Source organism: Aspergillus sydowii, assembly GCF_001890705.1.
Source record: "Aspergillus sydowii CBS 593.65 unplaced genomic scaffold ASPSYscaffold_7, whole genome shotgun sequence".
Taxonomy (NCBI): domain Eukaryota; kingdom Fungi; phylum Ascomycota; class Eurotiomycetes; order Eurotiales; family Aspergillaceae; genus Aspergillus; species Aspergillus sydowii.
Window position 1 is genome coordinate 889,499 of NW_024467865.1, and position 18,302 is coordinate 907,800.

Consider the following 18,302-nt stretch of genomic DNA (forward strand, 5'->3'; position numbering starts at 1 on the left):
CAGAGGCCAAATCCGGCCCTCTGCTGTTTCGGGATCGTCCCGCGTGCGATCTGCCATGAAAGGCAATTTTCCGCCTTCAGGAGAGAAACCGATCACTCCGGCAAAGCTCATGCTTCTGTAGCTCCATTGTTCTGGCTTCTAGTGGTCAAAATTAGAAGTCGTATTTACTGCATACACTGCGAGGCGATGATTCGTGTGCTACCCGATATCTATAGGTTACACCAGCCCCATGTTATACTTTGCTGATAACCCAGAGCTTAACTACACTAGTATCAAGTATTTCTGGGTAAAACAATATCCAGCCGGCGACTCTCAAGTTGGCTTCTCATTCGTGGCATCAGTCATGTCGCCGGCCGCGTCTGCAGGGTATCATTGCCTGACCTTTCTCTGCAGAATATGGCATGATGCTCAAATAGCCGATCGATACTCATATGTAACTGCCGGCCCCGCACGAGCTTCTGCTTCCTGCATCCGCGGAAGCATGAGTATACACGATCATCCGACTCACTGCTGAGGAATTCATGCTCAGGCTAAGCTCGGCTCTGCAGAAGAACCACAGTGGAGAGCCGGAAGATCATTCGGCGCGCTGACTCTGAGTGCTCGGTGAACCTCCCTCTCGTCGAGTCGTCGACTCGTCATCACCTCAACCCCCACCGGCTGTAGATGCACTGATGCACTGATCTTCTGCAAATCACATCATTTGCATGAGATTTCCATTTCTTGCAGAAACGAAGGAAAGGCCGCTGACCACTGATAGGCCTTGTTGAGGGTGACAAAACCGAGGCACTTGGACGACATGGATATCAAAACACCATGGGGGCCTGGGCACTGCTGGAGTGGGATCTCGCCTGGGATGGGGCAACCAGGGTCATCTTTTGTTTGGTGCGGTTGATCGACGTCTAATCCATGCATCTCAGAGCCTGTTACGTAGCACTTCCTCAGACTGATCCTGTTGGAGAGCAAGGTACTTTCTCTCACTCTCAACAGTGACCTGGCACTTCACATTCTGTTCGCCAGCAACTAAGCAATCTGAATCAAGCTACCAGCTGTTTCCTCCGGTTCTCGTCGATAGGTAACTCAAATGTACCCATATATCGGGATCTTCCGGAGCAACATGTGATCCGGAGCGGCGTCTCCTTCTCCGGCGCCGGTCGCAGTGCTCATACCCGCCAACGCTGATGCCAATATCATTTTATGATTGCCATCGCCTCAACTCTTCGGATCTCTTAACCGACACTGTACTCCCGGGTAGGAACAATCGCATTCCACCAGTGTTATTGTCCAGGGCACGATGATGTCGCCTCGCTTCGCAGCTTCGTCGCCCTGACGCAAACCATGATATCATGAACCTTTCTATAAAAGTCACAACCTAAAATAAACTTTGCGCGTGTCTCGCGCAATCGTGACTCGACAACGAACCCAAGAGTGCCAGGGCTTCCAGAATAAAATCGGATACTTTTCATGGTTCATGATGTGCAGGTCAAGCACCAACTACCAAGCTAACAAGTTACTTAACAGCCCCGACGCGTTTACTCGTCTGCCAATAACAGTTGACTCACTATAAGAGGCGAACCAAGAAACCAAGACCGACCGGAGACGCAGTGACGACCAAGTGGGACTGGCAAGGTAAGGGACTTTATCACATTAGTCTTCGCTGCTGTCGTACTTCGGGTGGAGCCCGTCAATGGCGCAATTGCATATTCGCGATACTAGTAAAAATTGTTCCTGTTACTCAATGCACGCCTTGGCTGCTTGGCTTGAGGGTGGCTATTAGCTAACGAGGAGATGCAGAGTGACAGTGCACACCACGTTTCGGCGGTATGACAGGCGAAAGATTGCGATATCCAAGCTCGACAAAGAACCTGCAGCTTCGCGTCCCACCTGGAAAAAGCAGAAGTGGTACGCAAGACGGGATCTAGACTCAAGAACACCTAGTCTACGGAGGACGGACACCCGGCAGCACCACCAAGCCTGCCACTCGGCATGCCGAAATCAACCACGTCCCCTGCAAAATTCCAAGGAAATGTCTGCAACGCGGTGTCCCCATTCGGAATAGGACGGTTGAGCCCGCACCATGACGGGGCCTGCGTGCCCTGGACGACAACTCCTGTTGGACGATCGGGAAAAAGAAAATAGAAAAAAAAAATGCCAGTTTCAGGTATCAGCTCGCGATGGTCGCGATAAGAGACTTTACAAGGCTAAAAGACGGCAATTATTGGAGCCGCCAGAACCTTCAACCTTCAACCACCCCCTGCCCCTGGTCTTCCAGTGGATATCCCAGCGCTCATCGCTCTCCTGAATCTCCTCCCCGAGACGACGAGGCGGCGGATTCTACCGTGAGTTCCACATCGGCGGTTCAGGTTTTTCATGCCCGCCGCGGCGCCGAGTCTTCCTACTCCTAGAGTCCTAGTCCATGATTTTTGACTTTGGAATACACCGTACTTTACCGGTACAGACTGGGTGCGTTATCCGGTCACCGGCAACCGGAAAGGGGCCCAGAATGGCCGTACTCCGTATATATTTTGACGGTCGGGTTCACTTCGGGTTCCTGAATTTGAAGTCTGTCGTCCACCGTAGATCGTGGCGTGGAAAGTCTGGAACAGCCCACCCTAAGCTTCTCGGATAATTTCTCCCGTTCAACAAGCCATACGAGGCTCGTATTGGGGTCAGATCGGTGACACAAAAGGTGCACATCACGGCATCAACCGTGTCGGCCTCACCGGCTAATCAACCGCGCAAGATAAAACTAACATCGAAACGATACAGGTTCCAAATCCATCCACCCAACTCAGCGCCGAACATCCGTTCTTCCAGTCCGTGCCCATCACGCAATTCTGATGGCTTTCAAGTGTCAACTAGCGGTCCTCTCCCCATGAGGCCTAGGCTAGCCTACCTGCGTTGCACTGATCGGAATGTCCAGAATCGCGGCGCACCCAGACCAATGGCGATGGCGTGACGGAAGTCCTGAGTCCTGACAGCCTGACACCGCTACATTGGATTATTCTCCTTTGCCGATATATGCGGGCCAACCATATTTGCTAAATACTGCAGCCTAGGTACTTACCGTAGAGTTGGCGACTAGGAACGATGGCCCGATCTTTTGAAGCCTCGGGCTGATACCCGACTGTTAGATACCTGAGGCTACGAAGTTATCTGTCTATCTATAGTTCCAGATATCCACATAATTGATTTCTCTCCGTCTTTGATGTGTTCTAATATTCTTTGAAACGATGTCATTGTTGTAGGCTATCGTTTGGATTCTGTCTCTTGCTCAAGCGTCCGAGTTTAGTTGGTTCGTTTTGGAGTAGGACTACCTTGTCATGGAAAAAATATATATACATCAACGGCTGTAAAAGTCTCAATGTATTACCAGACAACCCATATATTATTTTAAAAATCGTTTACCCTACCCCATTTACTTAGTGCTGGATGCAGCCGTACCAAGGTAAAAAATATATTTTTACAATATACGGGCAAGTAATAGTAACTCAAGAACAGCCTCATTATTATACAGTAATTTAAACATATCAGCGTGGAAAAACAACCAAAGATCTGAACTAGGTGGGCAACCTTGGCTCAGCTCTAAGTATGCACAAGGAACCACATCGATCGCCCTTGGCGCTCCTTCCGAATTAAACCGCCATAGGTACAATTCGTATCTGAGCTCAGGTTACGAGTATCCCATCAGCACAAGTACAAGCCCAAGCAGATCGCCAATCTCGCCAGCGAGATTATGCTGCAACACCAACCATACTAAGTACTAGTAGTACACCCCTGGCCCTGTCCCCTTAACGGGAACCCCCCCTCCCCAATTATTATGTATGGACGTATGTACGTATCGCATATACCCCGTACCCCACAATAGCCCAGCTAAAGCCCAGCCAACAGCCTCTAATCCCAAGTCCGTAATGGGGCATAACTAACAACCGTCACCACCGCAGAAAAACAAACCAGTCCCTAAAAGATCCATCCCAGGATCAACCAAAGCAGTATCCCTGCACCGATGATAATCCCCGCAATCTTCAGCACGGCGACGGTGTCGCCCTGTCGCGCCATCCGCGTAAGTCGGCTCGCGCTTCCTTTTAGGCCGGTTGATAGGGAGGAGAAGACTTGGCTCTGGAAAGAAATATTGTCAGTTTCGGTTTGGTAACTTGGGTTTGTGTTCGAAGTATTGAAAAAAAGAAAGGCCAAGGAAGATGTTGGAGTCGACTAGATTTTGTATTGTGGGATTGTTTCCCAAGGTAGACATCCAGCACTGGGAGTGGCAAGATCCGGCCATCTTTGATCTCCCCGCAATTTACCAATCCCAAGACTCAACGAACCGAGGTCCCAAAGGGAAAGGAAAAAGAAAAACAAACGTACCGAATGGTCAAGCGTTTCCTGATCGCGCGCATTATCATAGATATTAATCGTGACGTTCTTCAGGGCGGAGGCTTTGCCCGAGAGGGAGTTTAGGAGTTCGTTGTTTTGTCTGTCAGAGAGAGGAATACGTTAGCGGATACTCCTAGCTGAAGACTATTTGCCCGTCTGAAAACGGCTGATATTGGGCCAGAGCGAAAAGGAGAGTTAAGAGTTGGAAACATACTGTTCTCGTCCGTAGGCGTCCGCCATTTTGATCTCCGGCTGGTGGTGATTGTCCCGGTTGAAATGAAAGATCAAGGATAAGGGTCTCCGTATGGGTTTTAGGTCGATTCAAAACGGGTAGTGTCGAATAAAGTAGATCTGGTATCGAGAATACAGGGGAGGGCGTGATATTTTCAAAAGGACAGTTTCGTCTGGGGTTGGCGATCAATCCCCATGTCGATGACGATGGACATACAGTCACGTGTTAGCACAGCCACAGGTCCTACACAGGCCCTACAAATGATGCAACCTACGTAGATAGCAAGAACTGTTCAGTGCTCAAAACTGTAATTAGTGATCCAGCCTACTATTATGCAGCCTCTTTCCTACAGAGACCAACATCTGCAAGAAACCACCGTTTCTCAGGCATGCCACATGCTGCTCATAAGACACTCGCAAAAGAAAAGACAAGAGTCTAAACGAAAGTTTATGATCGATATGAGGCGTCAACCGTCATGACACATTCGGAGACAGATAAAAATGTTTGAAAATACAATTCGAAACGGTGCAAAGTGAAACCATTGAAAAAAACCCCAGACGCTATGCGAACAAATCAAACCAAAGTAACAGGTCATATCATGCGCTGTCTTGCCCCCAAGGTATTATCGGACGAAGCGCTATATAGAGACACAAACAGAGTGTAGGCGCCAGGCAGCTCATTTCATGCTCTTGTTCACCCTGTGCAAATAAAGGCAATGATCCACAGATCACAAAGGCCGGAGATATGAACAGAAGCAGAAACAGAGGAAAGGGATCAGTGTACATGGTCTGGAATTAAACCAGTAGGGGCAAGGAGGGTATTTGCGGGGTGCTAAAAAACGCATTAGTAGCAAAAAGGAGAGCGCAGCTCCTATCTGTCACCACATATCATCGTCATCATCATCCAACTGCACATCGTCACCAAACGACATATGCCCGTATTGGTAGTGGCCAGGCCCATATGCATTTCCGTTGTCGTAGCCCTGGTGTTTGCTCCCTCGCGAATCTTTCTGGTAATTATGCGAATCATCGCCGTAATCATACAGTTGAGAATCGTCGTAGGAGTTATCACCGTATTGCTGATCCTGGGACTTTGCTCAGTTAGCCATTGAAACGAAAATCACCAGCTTCCGGGTAGCTTGTTTGCTTACCTCTTGGTACCTCTGGTACTGCAGATACTCTTCAGACTGCTCTCTAGCTTTTTGTTGCTGCCGCTGTGATGCTGATGATGCAAGCATCATATGCGGGTGCATTTGTTGGACCTTTGCAAGGTACGAATACATGAAGTTGCTGAGGAGCACCTGAGAGTAAAGAGCACGCCGAGGATTTGCAAGCTTGATATGAGCCATTCGGTAAATGGCCCGCTCCTCCAATATTGAGAATCGGGTCCAGGGATAGTCAATGTCGGGCTGGAGCAGGCGGACCGGGGGCTCAGGGGATAGCGTCCGGGACAAGCTCTTCTTATGATGATGTTCGTTGTTCTTCTTCCTGCCACCGCCGAAAATGGAAGAGAATAAACCAGATTCTTTTTCTTTCTTCTCTGCTGATGATCTTCGCGCGTTGTCTTTCTTCCGCTCTTCCTCCAGCTTCGTGTCATGGTTTCGATCGAAAATGGCACTTTCGCGCCGTTGGCTTTCACCGGAAGCTGGAAGAACACTTGTGGCATCATGCACCTTGTCCACCAGCTTCGTCTTGATCTTCTTCGAGTCACTATCCTTCTTCTTCTCCTTATCCTTGTCCTCTGACCCCAGAAACCAATGCCAGCTTGATTTGCGCCCACCTTCTGAGTCCTTTTTATCCTTGCTTTTCTTCGAATCTGATTTTCGGTCTTCCGATAACGTCGGGATAAAGGAAAGACTGTCTGTCCGGGTGCTGTTGCCTGGTAACGCCTGCGGATTACTGGCAAACTCGTTCAAGGTTGATGCCGGCTCTTTGTGGTGCCCCGAAGATGCCAGTGGGTGCTTGCTTTCAGCCTTGTGCTGTCGTGGCCCATCATGGCTTGATACACGTGGTGGGACGTAGTTACGCTGTGAGCTTTGTGACGGAGTCGCGTGAAACTCGGCTGGAGGAGTCTCAACAATCTCCGGAATCTTTTGATCTTCAGCCACAGGAGCTGACCGTCCATTCGAATCAGCGTGAGAATTCCATTGGCGAGGTTGCTGAGACACATTCACCCGGTTTACAGAGTCGGTTAACGGCTGTCCGTGCGATGCTTCCTTTGTATGTTGTGAGGCTTCCGGTATTGAATCAAACGTAGCACCTCGGGGGGCTGTGGGAGGAGGCGGCTGCTGCGCCGAGCCCTGGGACTTAGCCAACGCTTGAGCACGCGTGACGCTCGGGGTTGGGTCAGTTGACACTCGAGTCAGGCCTAGAATCGGTTCTTGACTGGACGATCCAACGATCGACTCTAGCGTATCCTTCGACTCGGAGGCTCGGCCCGTTCTTCTTGTACCGAGAGAAGGACGTTCTTTCTTTAGGCTGCCCGCCTTCCGATACTGAGTTCTAGTAGACCGCCTGAGGCTGTGACCTGGTGGCGCAGGTGGTAAAATTGGCTTATCGTCCTCGGTTGAGATATTAAGAGACTGAACGCTTTCCAATAAGGATGAGGTGCTCGGACTCCGCTGTGCCGTATCGTTAACGAGATTTTCTATCTCGTGTAGGTTCGGCCCCGGAGGGTCTCTAGTCTGTGACCGCTTTCGTTCTAGTCTTTCAGCACCATCCGTATAACCTTGTCCATTGTCAATTTGTTTTGATAGCATGGACCGTTTCCGAGTAAGAGAGCTATTTGAGTTTTGACGGTCAGGGCTCAACGACGAGAAATCGCCCGATCTGCGTTTTATATGGTCCGATTTACTCTCGAGGAATGACTTGAATTCCTTCGGAGCCAGCTCCGGATGCAGGCGCGCAGGAACCCAGAATAACCGCGAGGTATCGTTTTCATCGGCAGAGGGCGAGGGCGCTATCGAAGGAACCGGGAAATTGAAGCTTGGGAGGTCAGGATCGCCGGTCGCAGTAACATCCATGGACATTCGCCGGATGGCAGCCAGGTTATTGAGTTCCTGTGCCACGGCTTGTGGGTCAGACTCATAGTCGATATCGTTCAAGGGGAAGGACGTATTGGCGGTGTCGGAGGATCCTGGAGAGGCCGGGGTGCTGTCTGATGCTGTGGTTCTGGGAGTAGAAGGCTGGGATTGCCCGTTGGGAAGTCGCTGATGACCGCCATCTGAACCACTCTGCACCCTTAATGACTGTGGAGAAGAAGGCTCGGCTGGCCGGGTCTGGGGAACGATAGATATAGATTCACTCAATGGAGATGATATATAGCTGAGTCGTCTAGAATCTCTCTTATTGTCGTAGTCATCGTCGTACATGTGCCCGATGGCTTCGGTGACATGGTGGCTTGGGTCGCTAATCGACAATTGAGGCACATGGCCTCGCCGCGCCGTATATCCTCCGCCAGCCTCTGGGGGGCTCGTCGAAGCCTGTAACGCAATCGCAACAATAATTAGAGCGGTGCCATTATAACAAACACAACACGAAGGCATGAGTATTGCAGCCCATCCCTTGACCGAGGGGTAAAAATCCCCCCCGTTCTTCGACAAGGCGGGAAGACACGAAACAATGGTTTCAAACAATCAGCACGGTCTTGAACGGCCGCGACAGGAGGCATCTGAGACCCCAGGGAAAGACGAAAGAAAGAGAAAGAAAGGAAGGGGAGACCAATGGGATGACGGAAAATGGCATACCTGCATGAGACCAGACTATCCGGGGATTTTGACTATTTAGACCGGAAATCGGTGTTGACCAGGAGGCGAACGGAATCTCGCCTGGTGGAAAGGAGGTCAGAGTACCACCACGGCCGAAAAACAGCGAGAGCAGTTGGTGTTCATGGAATCATAGACATGGACGCGGGGCGGCAACCGTTCGGGGAGAGACACGACCTCCAGGCAATGGGAGGAAAGAGAGGATGACGGGGAGGCCGATCATCCGGCGACCGAGAACGTCGTGGGAGCAGCGAGAGGGCGGGTGATGAAACAAAAGCGAGAAGAGAGGGTGAGGGTAGCGACGAGGGCTTAAACGATGGAGGGCAGGTAGAGGAGAGAGGGAAGCGAAGGGCGGGAAAAGAGAATGGTGAGCGAGCCCTCTGGTGGTTGTGGTGGTGGAAGCAGAGACGCAGTGAGGACTGAGGATGCGGCCGGAAATAACGAGACGGTCCGGGCTGCGATGGCTGTGGTTGGCTGGGCCGGGGTTGGTTCAGGCGGAGCGAACAGGCACGCCGAACTTGCCCTCCTTTTTATCCTGTTATTAACGTGTGGTTATGAGTTGGTCCCAGATATTATTCCTAAAGCTACCAGAGGCAAGGTTCTGATGATGCAAGGTCGATATTCTGGAGTCGAGGCCGATCGATGGAATCGCTCTCTATCGCCTCCAGGGCACGCACGGATCCTACTGCCCACACTATGACTACACCGTCGTTGACTGCGAACTTGGGAATATGCCAGTCGGAGCAGAGACTTTTCTTTGCAAGCAAGAATTCTGGAAACAGCGATCGAATGAAACAATCCCGTTCGCTTGTGGACTGGCGATCGCAGGGGATCATCACCACCGATTCCCCCAAATTGAGGCTTAGACTGCCAAGGGTCTTTCACCATAACTAGAACCCTGCGAGGATGAGGTCATGCTCTGCAGTAAATTATTTAGAATGGAAGACAGCGGCTGGTGTTTAACAAGGCCACTATATATTTACCCCTGAACTTGACAGTTGATTCCATATTGTTCCGACTAGATTGTCCCGCCAGCCTTCACTGCATATACAATTTCTTACCTGATACGGAGTACATCCTACGGGTACAATGTGATCACATCCCATGCCCCCTGACCATCTTGTCAGTCGTCAATCCTTGTCACCAGCCCATTTGTTGAGAGCTTGATATCTTCAGTTGTTGGATTCCACCCAAGCCCGAATGACGCGCGAACTGCTCGAGTACGAACCCACAAAGTCAAAGCCGACCCTAGGCTATGGGTCTGGATTCTGGAATGCTACAGTGTTTCAGCTTTCAGCAATGGCAGCTTGTGCTGGAAGAGGCCCAGCCTCCTTCCCCTATCTCCTTCTCGCTGTCTGCCCACTTATCAAAGCATTTCCACTACCCGTGCCCCTTGATTCATGACCTCCATTGGCGACTGGCGTACTTATGAAGTCCCATGCCGTGAAGCGCGAGCATAGGCCCGTTAACACTTTCAAAGTCGAAATCGGAGAGTCATTTATTTTTGTATCCATTACGTACATCAGTATTTAACCCGGGTACAGTAAGTAAAATTTTCGAAATGCGCGTGGCTGGCTAGTTTTGCATCTTGATGTTCGTGAAGAATGCCAGCACAGTTCGAGTAAGTATACCTTATGCTTCCTCGGCGCCTGCCGGTGGGGCTTCGCAGCTGCAGAATGGCCGGTTGAAGAAGCCGAGCTTTATTTTCACTTTCCCTGTCCTGAATTTTGTCTCTCCCTTGCATGATAACGAGCGCGTCCCCGTCACATCCAGCCTTGGCCTGCACGAGAGGTTCCTCGTCGACAGCTGACGCAATAATGCACCTGGTGACCTGATACTGTACGGTGGGTAGATGGGGGAAGGTGCTTAGGTATCAATGACTCTCAAATTTTACTCTAGAAACGAAACAAACGCACGATTGGAATGACGTAAACTATCCATGGATATATAGGAGCAGTACAATAAGCACGAGAGTACGAGAGCGAGACACAGAAGCACTTAGACCGAACGGAACAAAACAGTAGAGGGGAGAGTCCGGGGAAATCGTGTTGCCAAATCAGGTAGACAATGTCGATTGCTCTTTCTCCCAAAAGTGCTGGTAAAGTTAACTACCTTCCAACTCCGATGCTTACGTGAGAAGGCTGAGGAGACAAATCTCGAGGCTGAACGGAAGAAAAGACCAAGATTTCCAACATGACTGAAACGCACTCGATTCGAGATATAGATAGAAAGAGACAAGAGGATAGGTATAAATTGAGAAAGGGGGGTTCGAGGTCATGAATTTCGTTCCACATAAACCAATGTCTTGGCTGAGAGTCTAAGCTGAGTCCACGTAGTTCCTGGTTACACATTGTTAGCAAGCAGTTCATCTATCGTGAGCAGTTGAGGGAGTGTCTTACGCTGGGAATATGCCGACGCGGTCACCGATTCGCCCTGTCCACCAGTCCTCTTTCTTTTCGGTACGCTTGATGATCGTGATGATCTCCCCCTTCTTAAAACCCAAATCACCGTCCTGGTCTGCATCGAATGTATATAGTGCGATAGCCTGGTCATCACGTAGAGGAGCAGCGCCGCCGGTGCGCTGCCCGAAAACAGGCTTCGGCGCTGTAGGTCGGCTAGGTTTCCGGTCAGAGTACACGTAGTCGTCGTTGTCGTATGTGTTGCTCCGCGCACGGCTAAATGAATCGAAAGTGTCGGCGCGTCCTCCGTAGCGACCAGTGGAGGAACGGCTTAAGCCTCCTCCAGCGGGCCGGTCATATACATCATCAGCCCATGTTGTCGCCCGGCGCGGTCGATCTCGGTACTCGTAATCATCTGAAGAAGGCGCATTGTATCCAGTCCGATCGCGCCGTGTACCCTCGCCATATGCGTCTCCTCGACGACCCTCCCAGACCACGTCGTCATGGCGATCATCATAAACAGGAATATCATTGTACATGGAGTCACCGTTCGTGCGTACTCCATAGAAAGCACGAGAGTTTAGCACTCGCATCAGAGGTTCCGCCGCGGGTGGAGGCGGAATTGCGCCAGTGAGGAGCTGGCGAGCAGACACTCGGCTGTTGTAGAGCTTTTCGTTGGCATCCCTACGTTCGACCAACATGCTTCCTTCCAAACTAACACCAGCGAAAAGTCCCTTGGTTTTGGAATATGCGAATACAGCCGCCACGCCCTTGGTGCTTGCGGCACCAGCAGCTTCTGCATTGCGGCCAACCGGCCCGGCTGCGAGTGAAACGTTTCCTCCCAGCGTCAGAGTTCCGGCCTGGGAAAATGTGCGAACAGCGGCAGCATCGTTGAGGATAAAGACAAAGTCGGTCAACTCAAACCCAATCTGACCTCCAAATCCAGCACCTGCGGTTGCGATCGCGGACGGAGCGGACCATGACCCATCGGCCAGTCGAGAAACGACAATTCCAGAACCAAATCGACCAGAGCCTAGGAACCCAGCTTTGAGAACCGTCAGGATGGCGAGACCCTATGAAGAAAACGGTCAGCGGCAGGCATTATAGTATATTGTGGCTTCACGAGGGTTCCGTCGTCATACCTTAGCACCAGCCAATATCTCCGGCGGGATGACTTTGTCAGGACCAAATGCTTGTCGCGGGTCAACAAAGGAAGCGAGGATTTTTCCAGCCTTTCGACACTCGCCTGTTTGTCAAGGCAGATTAGCAGTCAGCTCACACCCTGCCCAAGCCCAGGCTGCCGCCTGCGGGCAACTGCGGGGAAACCTGGAGACAGCGAAGACTTACTGTTCATGGACGAGGGAAGGGGGTTATGGATTCCGAGAGGCATTTTGGATATGCTCGTCGGAGTTGAGGGAGAGGTGTTTTTGAAAGGATAACAACTGGGGAGAGAAAAGCTGAACGTTTAATCGCAGGTTGGGGATGGGATCTTGTCAAATGGGAGCGACCGGAAGTGGAGCTGGCAATGGACGCTGAGCCGCGGACTCTTCCCCGTTCAAATGCTGCGCTCCACAATGGTGGATTGAGAGACTACGTATGCCAATAAAGATATAAGAATGCAGAGGAATGAGGATAGTGGTATCGCGAGAAATTCACCGCGTTCAAGGGACAACTTGGTGTATTTGAACCTTTGAGCACCTCCGGCTGCACTGGCGAGGGGACGGTGCGGAAATGCCCTCGCTGTTAGATGTGGGCAGCTGCCCAGATTGTGGCTGAGCCTTTCCGGGCGTTGTGAAGATTACTGACCGAGTCTGCAAGCAGACCCCTGTTACATGATATCCATAATTCGAAGAGAGGAAATATCGGAATGAGAAGCCTGCCTCTGTACCGTTTCTCTGAAGAAATCAACGTAGCGTAGCGATATACTCCAGGGCTACAGTACTAGCTTCGATTCGTCCTGGATATACTTGGGTTCTGGTTGGTGCACGGGAGCCTGAGGCTGCGACCGATAGCACAAGCCACGCAACTGCGGCGATCGGCCAGACTTCCGTCGCAAATCCCGGCTCCTGACTGTGACGTCTCCGGCTTGCAGTCCTGATCGCGTTTCTGGCGGTTCGCAGTAGGACTACCTACTCTCTGGCAATGGTTTGAAAAGGACAGGGAGTTTGTTCGAATTGTCTCTTTTGTTGTTCAAATGGCTACAGGTAGGAACTGACTACCATTGGATTATCTCCGAAAGGCCAGCATACTGACGTCTCTCGCCCCCAGTCCGGATCTGTGTTTGCGGGGATGAGGGAACGGGAAAATCCAGTCTCATCACCTCCCTTGTGAAGGGCGTATTCGTCACGAACAAGATCCAACCAGTCCTGCCGCAAATCACCATCCCTCCTACGATCGGGACCCCCGAGAATGTCACGACAACAACGGTGGTCGACACCTCCGCTGTCCCGCAGGAACGGAGCAATCTGGCGAGAGAGATCCGTAAATCGAATGTGATTCTGCTTGTATACTCAGATCACTATAGTTATGAGAGGGTGGCTCTTTTTTGGCTACCGTATTTCCGGTCCCTTGGTGTCAATGTGCCCGTCGTGCTCTGTGCCAACAAATCCGACCTTGCTGCGGATCACACCGAAACCCAGGTCATCGAAGATGAGATGCTGCCGCTAATGTCCGAGTTCAAGGAAATCGATTCCTGTATTAGAACCAGCGCCCGCGAGCATCGTAATGTCAACGAGGCGTTCTTCCTTTGCCAGAAAGCGGTTACACACCCTATCGCGCCCCTGTTTGATGCCAAGGAGTCAGTCCTAAAGCCGGCAGCTGTTGCGGCGTTACAGCGCATTTTCTACCTTAGCGACAAAGATCGGGATGGCTATCTGTCAGATAAGGAAATCAAAGATTTTCAGATGAGGTGTTTTGAGAAATCTTTGAGTGAGGAGGATTTGGTGCATATCAAAGAGACGATACAGAAAACGCATCCTGCATCTGTGACACCGTCAGGAATAGATTGCCGCGGATTTATCCATCTGAACAAGTTGTATGCCGAGAAGGGCCGCCACGAAACAGTCTGGATTATACTTCGCGCGTTTCAGTACACCGACAGTCTCTCCTTGCAGGAAAGCTATCTCCATCCAAGGTTCGAGGTACCTCCGTATGCATCGGCTGAATTGTCGCCGGAGGGATATCGGTTTTTCGTAAATCTTTTCCTTCTTTCGGATAAGGACAATGATGGTGGCTTGAATGATGCCGAGCTCGCATCTTTGTTTTCGCCAACACCAGGGCTGCCGTCCTCTTGGGCCGACGGTTCGTTCCCATCATGCACTGTTCGAAATGAAGCCGGAGATGTCACTCTGCAAGGTTGGCTGGCACAATGGAGTATGACAACCTTTACATCGCCCAAAACGACATTAGAGTATTTGGCATATCTCGGATTCGAATCTTCAGACCGAAGCAACCCTTCCACAACGGCGGCTCTCAAAGTTACTCGGCCCCGGAAGCGGAGAAAGCGCCCTGGACGGGTGGGCCGCAATGTGGTTCTTGGTCACATAGTTGGGGCTCCGGGATCTGGAAAATCGGCTCTTCTCGATGCCTTCTTGTCTCGTGGGTTTAGTTCTACGTATCACCCAACCATTCAGCCACGAACTGCAGTCAATACCGTTGAACTTCCTGGGGGAAAACAGTGTTACTTGATCATGGATGAGCTTGGAGAGCTGGAACCTGCAATTCTTGAGAACCAAGCAAAGCTATTGGATCAGTGTGATGTGATTGTATACACATACGATTCGTCTGACCCTGATTCATTTGCATACATTCCCAAGCTTAAGGCGAAATATCCGCACTTGGAGGAGCTCCCGAGTGTGTACATTGCGCTCAAGGCCGATCTGGACCGCACGACTCAGCGTGCTGAACACCAGCCTCACGAGTACACCGCTCTGCTGAACATGCCCGGGCCGCCACTTCATGTGAGCGTCACCTGGAGTTCGATCCAAGAGGTGTTTGTGCACATTGCCGAAGCAGCTATGGAACCAAGCACGGCGTTCCCACGAAGCGAGGAAGACGTCGAAGGTAAATGGATGTCTTGGGGCATAGCGCTCGGAGCGGTTGTTTGCGCCGGTGCTGCAGCAGTTATGATCTGGCGACGGGTTAGTGGCAGTGGAGCTTGAGTCCCGGCCCAGGGGCGCGGATGTGATAATGATGGAGTTCGATACCCCGAGAATTAATTTCCTTCTTTTCTTTGGATAGATTGCTCGAAAATATGTGAGCATTGTACATGAATCATGCGCAGTCACGAACAGCTGCAGGCGTTTCTGCCTGTACGCGATTCTGCATACCCGGTCTCGTTGGACCCTGCTATCAAACAGATCTTAATTTTGCTAGATAATACCTTTTGAGTTGTAAACAATGAAGAACAAGCCCCTACACCCCGTCTGTCATGTCCATCGAAGCTGTAGCCGTTCTTAGCTTGCCCCACGCCCGTCGGAGTTCCACCAACCAGCCACACCAGCAAAGTTCCCCGGAATTCCATCGGTTGTTGGCTCAGATCTCGAGAGCACGGCACCTGGCTTCCCCTCTCCTATTTCTGCGCTTTCGAACACGTCCACTCCCTTCCTCCTGTTCCGTGTTGCTATACCATCTTTTAGACATTTCGGCGCACCGAACTCGTTCGCTCGCGAGTTCTCTCCCCTCCAGGCTTACGGTGAGATTACAGTGTGCCTTCTGGAGAACAGTTGGAGAACTCAACAAGCAGCCCCAGCCATCCGTCCTTCCTTCGTCGGCTGAAAACGTCGCGCTGTCCCAATTGATTACGGCGCAGCTTTGCCTGGTGATAGCCAACGTTCAGGTGGTCCTATCTCGGGGAAATTACAGCTAGTCAGGCCGCTTCGCGCTATCTGTTCTACGCAACCTTTAACGCTTATCACGCCACAATGTTGTAAGTGATGATTGGGATTCCTTATATTGCAGACACCATGGCGGCATCTGGAGCAGTTTTGAGTCGCAGATCATGTGTTCTTTGAAGCGAACCGCCGTAATCGCAGGTGCCATACGGTTTTGGAGTATCTATCTATTGACTCTATATTTATAGCGTCCTTCCCCCACCTCCGCCTCGCTATACCGTCCCGGTTGCCTATGCAGCCGGGGCGTCGAACGGAATGGCGGTTCCAATTGTGGAAACCAACAACATCATTACACACCCGGAGAAGGGTTGTCCGCTGCAGGTCGGAGAAGGTACGTTTTGGATTTTGCAAATCCGGCGCCGATTTCATCCGCTTGGTTTCTTTTCCTCCCCTGGCATATGCTTTTACTAACGCTAAATTTGTGTATAGGAACGTATCAACTTCAGGACGACTTACATCTAGCTACCCCTCCCCCGCATCCCTCTGAAGCGCCGATCATAAACCCGAACCCACTCGCGACCAATCCCAATCCTCCCACGTCGGGTGTCAAGCTGTCATTAGTTAGCATTGGCCCTCGAAACAAGACCGCCTTCCCAGCGAAATTGACTGTTACTGCACGGCCTTTCGGAGATGGGAATAGTGCTTTGGCAGCTCCACCTGTAAAGGATCCTTCGAAGAAGCGGAAACCCAAAAACAACATCATTAAGAGTAGTTCCTCATTTGTTTCCCGTGTCATCATCCATGAGGCCAACACGAAACGTTTGAATGACCGCGACCCGGAAGGACTGTTTGCCTTTGCGAACATTAACCGCGCTTTCCAATGGCTGGATCTCAGTTCGAAGCACAAGGACGAACCGCTGTCCAAGATTCTCTTCACGAAGGCGCATATGATAAGTCACGATGTCAACGAAGTAACCAAAAGCGCGGCGCATATTGATGTGGCCATGGGGTCGTCGGCCGGAGACATCTTCTGGTACGAACCGATATCTCAGAAGTATGCGCGGATCAACAAAAATGGGGTCATCAATAACTCCCCAGTAACGCACATCAAATGGATCCCTGGCTCAGAAAATCTATTTATAGCAGCCCACGAAAACGGTCAACTGGTTGTGTATGACAAGGAGAAGGACGATGCTCTTTTTACCCCGGAGCTGCCAGAACAATCGACGGAATCGGTGAAACCACCCAACTGGTCCCTACAGGTGTTGAAATCTGTCAACTCCAAGAACCAGAAGACCAATCCAGTTGCAGTCTGGAAGTTGGCAAATCAGAAGATTACTCAATTTGCCTTCTCGCCAGACCATAAACACTTGGCGATTGTACTGGAGAATGGATCTTTGCGGCTAATGAATTACCTCCAAGAAGAGTAAGTATATTGCGCTTTCGCCAAGTAATAGCCTCTACGGATTGAGCTAATAAAGTTTCCAGGGTCTTGGATGTTTTTCGGAGTTATTATGGTGGATTTACTTGTGTCTGCTGGTCACCAGACGGAAAGTATATCGTTACTGGTGGCCAGGACGACTTAGTCACCATATGGTCTTTACCGGAACGCAAGATCGTTGCGCGGTGTCAAGGCCACGATTCGTGGGTCTCCGCTGTCGCTTTTGATCCTTGGCGTTGTGATGAGCGGACGTACAGAATCGGTAGCGTTGGTGATGATTGTAACCTTTTGCTCTGGGATTTCAGTGTTGGCATGATCCACCGGCCGAAAGTGGTACGTTCATGAGGTTTCATCTTCAACTAGACATCTTTGTCGTCTAACATCTTATCTATAGCATCATCAAGTTAGTGCTCGCAACAGAACGAGTCTAGTTGCGACAAATCCTCAGCAGCTCAACCGTCACATAGCCGACATCTCGGGAACCCGGATAAGGTCAGACTCCCAGCGAACTGGTGAAACTGATACTGCATCCGATCAACCAGTACAGCATCCTGTGGAGTCCAGATCGCGGACTGCTTTACTACCCCCGATTATGGTTCGTTATTTTCCTCTGGCTGTTGGTGCGCAAATAATCTAACATTTATATAGTCCAAGTCTGTTGGTGAGGACCCGATCTGTTGGTTAGGCTTCCAGGAGGACACAATCATGACTTCTTCCCTCGAAGGTATGTGTACCAAGCCCTATTATTTTGTTACAAAAGCTAACCGAAACATGGAAAGGTCACATTCGCACTTGGGACCGCCCTCGAGAGACCATTGGGGACAGCCATGGCGATCAGAAATCGCCTGTCGCAGTGGGAACCAGCCTAGGGTCGGGCCGGGCTGCCTCCTCTATGGGCTCACTGTGAAAACGGCCACTAGGGCTCCGGTTATACATTGTAAATATGCGCATTATTCGTTTCGGCATACCCATTCTAGCGTGTTTTGAGTGCAGTGTTCAAATATAGCATTTGTTGTGTTGATTCCAGCCTCAAGAGCATTTTTTGGCCCAATCTAGGTAGAACGGTTCAAGTTCACGAACGTTTCTCCCATTGAACATTTCAATTACCTTGGAAAAATCAACACTTATCTCATTAAACATCAAATAGTAATCAGTTGTGAATGTGCGGAGTTGGACTATAGGGCCCGGAACCGGAACATTAATCCGCCGAACCTGCTGGACGCGGCGTGCGTGGCATCAATGTGTATGGACAGCTTTCAATCGG

General features: G+C 50.7%; 4 protein-coding genes across 4 annotated transcripts; 1 reads left to right on the forward strand and 3 right to left on the reverse strand.

The window, feature by feature from the left end:
• Positions 1-3,957: 3,957 nt before the first annotated feature.
• Positions 3,958-4,611, reverse strand: ASPSYDRAFT_90929 (SNARE domain- containing protein; the record flags this gene model as incomplete). The annotated part of the gene is made up of 3 exons (XM_040852408.1): positions 3,958-4,116; positions 4,363-4,471; positions 4,586-4,611. 3 exons carry the CDS (start codon positions 4,609-4,611, stop codon positions 3,958-3,960), a joined length of 294 nt encoding a protein of 97 aa, XP_040701454.1.
• An 869-nt stretch (positions 4,612-5,480) lies between these two features.
• Positions 5,481-8,147, reverse strand: ASPSYDRAFT_32785 (putative telomere silencing protein Zds1; the record flags this gene model as incomplete). The annotated part of the gene is made up of 2 exons (XM_040845017.1): positions 5,481-5,687; positions 5,754-8,147. 2 exons carry the CDS (start codon positions 8,145-8,147, stop codon positions 5,481-5,483), a joined length of 2,601 nt encoding a protein of 866 aa, XP_040701455.1.
• Positions 8,148-10,435: 2,288 nt separating this feature from the next.
• ASPSYDRAFT_1067771 (uncharacterized protein) lies at positions 10,436-12,567 on the reverse strand. The gene is made up of 3 exons (XM_040839872.1): positions 12,113-12,567; positions 11,908-12,011; positions 10,436-11,838 (listed from the first exon to the last, which is right to left on the reverse strand). Exons 1-3 carry the CDS (start codon positions 12,153-12,155, stop codon positions 10,762-10,764), a joined length of 1,224 nt encoding a protein of 407 aa, XP_040701456.1. The 5' UTR covers positions 12,156-12,567; the 3' UTR covers positions 10,436-10,761.
• A 117-nt stretch (positions 12,568-12,684) lies between these two features.
• On the forward strand, positions 12,685-18,167 carry gem1 (ERMES complex Ca(2+)-binding regulatory GTPase GEM1). Its single transcript, XM_040850485.1, has 10 exons — positions 12,685-12,969; positions 13,034-14,904; positions 15,224-15,458; positions 15,629-15,692; positions 15,846-15,988; positions 16,087-17,023; positions 17,086-17,371; positions 17,433-17,633; positions 17,687-17,762; positions 17,818-18,167. Exons 1-10 carry the CDS (start codon positions 12,960-12,962, stop codon positions 17,943-17,945), a joined length of 3,951 nt encoding a protein of 1,316 aa, XP_040701457.1. The 5' UTR covers positions 12,685-12,959; the 3' UTR covers positions 17,946-18,167.
• The last annotated feature ends 135 nt before the right edge of the window (positions 18,168-18,302 follow it).